The sequence below is a fragment of the Euphorbia lathyris genome, chromosome 1, assembly GCF_963576675.1.
Source record: "Euphorbia lathyris chromosome 1, ddEupLath1.1, whole genome shotgun sequence".
Lineage (NCBI taxonomy): Eukaryota > Viridiplantae > Streptophyta > Magnoliopsida > Malpighiales > Euphorbiaceae > Euphorbia > Euphorbia lathyris.
This window is the reverse complement of record NC_088910.1, coordinates 68919869-68927584: the sequence shown is the minus strand read 5'-3', so window position 1 is coordinate 68927584 and position 7716 is coordinate 68919869. Positions and strand designations below refer to the sequence as shown.

At 43.5% G+C, this 7716-nt stretch overlaps 1 protein-coding gene across 1 annotated transcript; it reads left to right on the top strand.

Annotated features, from left to right (window-relative positions):
• Nucleotides 1–947: 947 nt before the first annotated feature.
• LOC136200976 (uncharacterized) lies at nt 948–3794 on the top strand. The gene has a single exon (XM_065991491.1). The coding sequence runs from the start codon at nt 1605–1607 to the stop codon at nt 3786–3788; it is 2184 nt and encodes a 727-aa protein (XP_065847563.1). The 5' UTR covers nt 948–1604; the 3' UTR covers nt 3789–3794.
• Nucleotides 3795–7716: the final 3922 nt, after the last annotated feature.

The following is a 7716-nucleotide window of genomic DNA, read 5'->3' as shown; positions in this document are numbered from 1 at the left end:
GTTTATATAACACAGTTTATGTTTCCCTTCTTTAGTTTTTAACTGCATTTGGCTTAATTGGTTGGCTTTATGTCTGCATTTGTGCTGAAGCTTTTGGTTTTTGTAGGATCAGCAAAATGGTGATAGGGATTGTAGCTCGGCGCCTCTCGCGTGGATCAATGACTTCTCAGGCTGTAGGGTCGTTGCATTATGCTAGTTGGAGATTGTATTCTACTAAATTCAGGGAAGAGAGAGATACTTTTGGTCCTATTCAAGTCCCCACTGATAAGTTAGCCTTTCTTCCCTTTTCTTAATTTCATGGAGTATAATGTGTGGTTAATTATATATATTTTGCTGTAGGTTGTGGGGTGCACAAACCCAACGATCATTGCAAAATTTTGATATAGGCGGTGATTGTGAGCGGATGCCGGAACCGATTATTCGTGCCTTTGGCACTCTTAAGAAATGTGCTGCTAAGGTTTATTGATCTACCTATTTCTGCCAATTTCATGCTTTAATTTTTCTCTCTTACGAGTCTTAGGAGCGGCCTCTTGCCAAATAAATTGGCAGGGGAAGGCTTGCCCCCAGTACACCCTTGTGGTGGGACCCCTCCCCGGACCCTCGCTCAGCGGGGACGCGTAGTGCGACCGGGCCGCCCTTTTTTTTTTTTTTTTACCGAAATGTTGATTATAGTAGCTTATTGATGAACATCTATATTAGTGTGTGATGTCATGCTTCTTTTCTTCAACTTTTTCTGTTTTCAGCGAGTAAAATGATTAATTTTTTTTTGTTGTTGTTGTAGGTGAACATGGAATATGGTCTTGATTCATCCATAGGTAAGGCGATTATGCAAGCTGCGCAAGAAGTTGCTGAAGGAAAGCTAAATGACCATTTTCCGCTTGTTGTATGGCAGACTGGCAGTGGCACGCAGAGTAACATGAACGCCAATGAGGTTACATGTTGCACTCTTATTTTGGTGTTTCATTAAGGGCACACAGACAATTAAATAAATCGTATGATGGTGGTGCAACAATTGAGTGCATGAAGTTGTCTTTTCATATATAGGGCATGGCATATGCTATACTGACTTACGCTCACCAAGTTCATGCCCTTATATTACTGATAAATGAAAGTCAGCTCTGTTTTTTAATGTTTAAAAGCTTAACTTTTGTGCTCCAGACATTTAAAGTTAATCACGACAATTATAAGATGATAGAGAACAAGATATTAGTCGGGCTATTTTGCAACCAGATCATGGGCCTAAACCTCTACAGGTATATGTTAGGAAAAAGGGAAATATACAGGGGCAGAAATGGATATCTGGAAAGAGTTAGTTATTTACAAGGGTGTTTTAGGGAATGAGTTGGTTATATACTGTGGGTGGGGAAAGGTGTGAGGTATGCTGATTTTGTTTGTCTTTTCTGCTTAGAAGGGCTCTCCCGTTTGGGTTGAGAGGGGTAGCAATACCTTGTACTGTTTTCTCTTTTCGGATTAATAACAATTCATTCCTTTTTTCTATCAGATCATTCCTTTTGTCAGTTACTTTCTCATTTCTGTCTAATTGTGGAAGATTTCTGGATCGTTTCCCTTTCAATTGGCGCCGTCTGTGGGAAATTGCTTTCTCGATGGGAAACGATCCGATTCAAACAAGGACTCAATCTTTGCTGGATGTTCAAACTAAGTTGGAAGGCCATGAAGCACAGTTTGAGCTCGTTCAACAATCTCTGGGAGGCATGAGGAAGACCATGGAAGGATTACAGAAGTTAGTGGAGAACTTGGCTGTACAGATTCACAACAACCCCAAACGGCCACTGGAAGGTCCGTCTTTCTCCTTCCCGGAATCAGAGGACACCTCTGAACCTGAATCAGGTATCAAACCCGATCACCAGCTCTTTGAATCTGGCTTTAAGGGTGGTGGAGAAAATGGGTCTAAGGGAGGAGGTCCTAATCTTAATTCTCACATCCATCCCAACCATTTCGATGGTGCTGTGATGGCTATGCCTAAGGTGCGGATACCGGCGTTTGATGGATCTGAGGATCCCCGTTCATGGCTCACTCAAGCCGATTTATATTTCAGAGTCCACCGGACTCAGCCGGCTATGAAAATCATGTTAGCACAGATGTGTATGTCCGGCACGGCGTTAACTTGGTTTGCACGGTTGTTCCGAGATGATCCGCAATTGTCCTGGGAAGTTTTCCGATTGAAGATGCAGCAGCGGTTCAGTGAACGAAGAGTACAGAATGCATACGAGGAACTCTCTACGCTCCGCCAAACAGGAACGGTCGATGAATACATTGAAGCCTTTGAAAAGGTAACTGCGTTCATCCCAAAATCATCAGAGGATCAGTTTTTGGGACACTTCATTGGAGGATTGAAGGAAGTTATCCGACCATGGGTGCGCACTCTGAGACCGCGGACCTGCGATGATGCGATGGAATTTGCAAGGGATGTTGAATTATCATGTGGGTTACAGGGGAATCGCACTTTTGGGAAGGAGAAAGGAGGAAGCTCCGTGGGAATGATAGACTCTCACGTGACCTCTCACACATGGAAACCCACTTTACCCAAACCACCCACAAACCCGACCCGACCCGACTATAAACCTGGATCCCTAAAAACCCATGATACCCACATAGATCGCCCAACTCCCCCTTTTCAAACACCAAATCCTAATCGCAATCGGATTCGTTCCAACCTCTCAGCCAAAGAATTAGAAGAACGTCGGCGAAAAGGCTTATGTTTCAAGTGTGCTCTGCCTTATAGTCCTCAACACCGGTGCAAAATTGGTGAACTACGTTTGACGGTGACTGAGAACGATTTGTTCTTTGAATCTGATGCTTCTTTTCTAGAGTCAGAAGTGTCTGCAATAACCAATGAACTTGAAACTGACGGTGAATGCGCAGTGCTTGAATTCCTTTCTGCCGGATCTGAACCACGGTCAAGCCCCCATACTTTGAAACTGACAGGTGCGATTTTGGGTATCCCTGTAGTCCTACTTGTTGATTCTGGGGCAACCCACAATTTTATTTCTCCCAAATTGGTCCATTCTTTGGGACTATCCACAGAATTCATCAATCCTCTTTCTATCCGTTTGGGTGATGGACACAATGTTTTCGTCCAGGAGCAGTGCTTGGTCTGTATTAAATTGGGCTCAGGAATGTTCACTCTTACGGCTCTCCTTTTTGAATTGGGGCATCTTGACATGGTCTTAGGAATGGCCTGGTTGCAGCCTTTGGGGGATGTGCTGCATAATTGGGATCAGAGGTGGATGAAGTTTGTGTATGAAGGTGAGGCAATTGAATTACAAGGAACTAGGGGTACTCAATCTGAATTGACTGCTTTGCAGGTCTGGCTTGGAGGTGAATCTTTGGCTATGACCGTTGTTGGTAGCGCTGGTTCCACTATTGATACTGATAGCTCACTATCTTCTGTGCAAATGAATGATTTGCAGCACCTGCTTTTCCAAAATCGGGAAGTCTTTGAGCCCCTTACTGGCTTACCGCCGAGACGAAAGCACGATCATGCCATAACTCTTTTTCCAGGCCAAGGGGCTGTGAGTGTCCGCCCTTGTCGCTACCCTCACATACAGAAAGAAGAAATTGAAAGGCAGGTGGCTGAGTTATTGGGAATTGGGTTGATCAGGCCAAGTCAGAGTGCTTTCTCCAGTCCGGTTTTGCTCGTTAAGAAGAAAGACGCTTCATGGCGAATGTGTATCGACTTTAGGGCGCTTAATAAAGTCACTGTTCCGGATAAATTCCCCATTCCGGTTGTTGATGAGCTTTTGGATGAGTTGAATGGAGCCAAGTAGTACTTCTCAAAAATTGATCTCAAATCGGGATTTAATCAAATCAGAATGCGTGAGGGGGATGAGGACAAAACAGCGTTCCGAACGCACGATGGACATTACGAGTTTCTAGTGATGCCGTTCGGCCTTACTAATGCTCCGTCAACATTTCAAAGCATGATGAATGACTTATTCCGTCCTTAGCTGCGGAAATTTGTTTTGGTTTTCTTCGATGATATACTCATTTACAGTGCTTCATGGGAGGAACATCTACATCATTTGGCTTTAATTTTACAGGTCCTTACTAATGATTCTTTTAGAGTTAATCAGAAGAAATGCTCCTTCGGGCTGACCATAGTGGAGTATTTGGGGCACTGTATTTCGGGCCAAGGAGTCTCTGTGGATCCTAGTAAAGTTTCAGCTATCCAAAACTGGCCTATTCCCAAGAACGTGAAGGGGGTACGGGGTTTCTTGGGTCTCACCGGTTATTACCGAAAATTCGTTAAGGATTATGGAAAACTCGCAAAACCGCTTACTGAACTTACCAAGAAGAACAATTTCTCATGGCAAGAGGAAGCTCAGTTAGCCTTTGATACACTCAAGGAGCGTTTGAGTTCGACTCCACTCTTGGCTCTTCCTGACTTCTCTAAGGACTTTTGTATTGAGTGTGATGCCTCGGGTGGGGGACTAGGAGCAGTGTTGATGCAAGGGGGACAGCCAATTGCGTATTATAGTAAGGCCCTATCACCAAATAATTTGGCCAAGTCCGCTTATGAAAAGGAGCTGATGGCTCTTGTCCTCTCGATTCAGCATTGGCGACCTTACCTCTTAGGGCGCAAATTCTTAGTTTACTCGGATCAAAAAAGCTTACGCCATCTTCTCCAACAGCGAATCACTACAATGGACCAGCAGAATTGGTTGGCCAAGCTCATGGGCTATTCGTTTGAAGTGGTTTACAAACCAGGAAAACAGAACCGCGCTGCTGATGCTCTTTCTCGGCAACATGATACGGGTGATTATTTTTCTCTTATTTCATTCCCTAGTTGGTTGGATGAGCAGCAGCTCTTGGCTGAAATTAAAGCAGACCCCCACTTGAATGCTTGTGGATACTTTGAAGAAAGACTCGACAGCCCTCTCCTCTTATCAATTGAAGAATGATGTACGGGGCAGTATCATCCTCCCTGCTCAATTTGCTTGGATTCCAGTAATTTTAGCTGAATTTCACAATTCAAAAACAGGGGGCCATTCAGGCTATTATCGCACCTATAGACTGATTTTGGGCATTTTCTATTGGAAGGGAATGGTGCAACGGGTCCGGGAATTTGTTCAACAGTGTGCTGTTTGCCAACAATTTAAGGCTTCAACCTTAGCCCCCGGAGGACTGCTTCAACCCCTCCCTATTCCCCAGGAGGTATGGACCGACATATCTATGGACTTCATTGTGGGTATGCCTAAGTCTAAAGGCTACGAAGCGATCATGGTGGTGGTCGATCGTCTTACAAAGTACAGCCACTTTATAGCCCTCAAGCACCCGTATACAGCTAAGTCCTTGGCAGAAATTTTTGTGAAGGAAGTAGTTCGGTTACATGGCTTTCCCTCCACCATCATCAGTGATAGAGATCCGGTATTTATGAGTCACTTTTGGCGTGAATTATTTCGTTTGCAGGGCACTCAGTTCAAATACAGTTCCGCTTATCACCCCGAAACCGACGGGCAAACAGAGGTGGTGAATCGCTGTTCCTATTTGCGATGCTTCGCGTCTGATCAGCCTAAATTCTGGCTCCAATGGCTGCCGTGGGCGGAATTTTGGTATAATACTTCATTTCATATTTCTACTGGCACCACTCCTTTCGAAGCCCTATATGGCAGACCTCCTCCTTCCGTGTTCCGCTTTAGTTCCCAAGAGATTCAGGTGGAGGCTGTGGCTCATGCTTTACGAGATCGCGACGAGGCCTTGCGACAGCTTAAGCAACATTTGTTGCGTGCTCAACAACAGATGAAGACTCAGGCAGACAAGCACAGGCGAGATGTGCAATTTTCTGTGGGGGACTGGGTGTATATTAAGCTTAAGCCTCATAGGCAACAGTCAGTTGCTCGTCGAGTTTACCCGAAGTTGTCTGCTCGTTTTTATGGGCCTTATCCGGTTACTGCCCGTATTGGTTCAGTGGCTTACCGCTTACAATTGCCGGACACCTCTCGTATTCACCCCGTATTTCATGTATCCTTGCTAAAAAAGGCCATTGGCGCCCATTCTGCTTCTACTGACCTTCCCCAAGAATTGGCTATTGATCCCTCTGACACACTTACTCCTGCAAAAGTGTTGGCTACCCGAACTACACAGAAACATGGGGATTCTGTTTCTCAATGGCTGATACAGTGGCAATCTAAAGGAGTTGAAGACGCCACTTGGGAAGATGAGTTCGTTATCAAGAGTGAGTTCCCTTCGTTTTGTCTTGTGGACAAGACACTTTCTCAAGGGGGCGGCAATGATAGAGAACAAGATATTAGTCGGGCTATTTTGCAACCAGATCATGGGCCTAAACCTCTACAGGTATATGTTAGGAAAAAGGGAAATATACAGGGGCAGAAATGGATATCTGGAAAGAGTTAGTTATTTACAAGGGTGTTTTAGGGAATGAGTTGGTTATATACTGTGGGTGGGGAAAGGTGTGAGGTATGCTGATTTTGTTTGTCTTTTCTGCTTAGAAGGGCTCTCCCGTTTGGGTTGAGAGGGGTAGCAATACCTTGTACTGTTTTCTCTTTTCGGATTAATAACAATTCATTCCTTTTTTCTATCAGATCATTCCTTTTGTCAGTTACTTTCTCATTTCTGTCTAATTGTGGAAGATTTCTGGATCTTTTCCCTTTCATAAGAAGTTCCAGAGTCCTATGACCTGTATGTGTTGGACATTTATGTTTTTCTGCAAAGTTAGATATCTTTTAATAAAATTTTAAGTGGAGAACTGTGGAATTCGATATGATATCTCATATGGGGTTACTTCTGTCATGGACTTTCCAGGTTATTGCCAATAGAGCAGCTGAGATCCTTGGGCACAAGCGTGGTGAAAAGTATGTTCACCCAAATGATCATGTTAATAGATCACAGTCCTCCAATGACACCTTCCCTACTGTAAGTTAATTTGTAGCTTGCAAATGATGAATAAGTCTCTTTGTTGATCTCTATTTCTCTTGGATTATGAAACTACCATATTTCACTATGAATTAATTCTATGTGCATTTTCCTTTTTGAAGTTGAAATTTTTGGTTTTTTCTGCAGTTTCTAGCAGTTATGTCTTGTTCTTTTGCAGGTAATGCACATTGCAGCAGCAACAGAAGTAAACACAAGATTAATACCAAAATTGAGAAATTTGCACACTACACTACATTCTAAGGTTTGATTCATTATTGTTTAGTCGAAATAGAAATAGAGTACCCTTGCTTGGTCCTGAATTGAGATGCTACTATATGCCATTGATCAAGACTTTGAGATAATTTCCAAAAAGCATTTTCATTCATCATCTGTGAATTAGTCATTTGTTGGCATAAAAGTTCTTGAGTCCATTCGTGTATGTTAGTTTACAAGCCATCTAGAGCATCATTTGATCGAAAGATGTGGCTTAACCATTGTGTAGTTTAAGTATGATTTACTAATTAACTCTTAGTTTGATGTATTTTTGTGGATTCATTTTTTTGAAATAGTGTATTTTTGTTGTCGGGTTCGAGCCTTAGGAGCGGCCTCTTGCCAAATAAATTGGCAGGGGAAGGCTTGCCCCCAGTACACCCTTGTGGTGGGACCCCTCCCCGGACCCTCGCTCAGCGGGGACGCGTAGTGCGACCGGGCCGCCCTTTTAGTGTATTCTTTCTTCTCTTTGAGGTTTGTGTACTATTTATGGGTTCACCCAGCATCAATAAAAGTGGGAAAAGCCTTGAGCTTTATTTTAGACTTTTCATT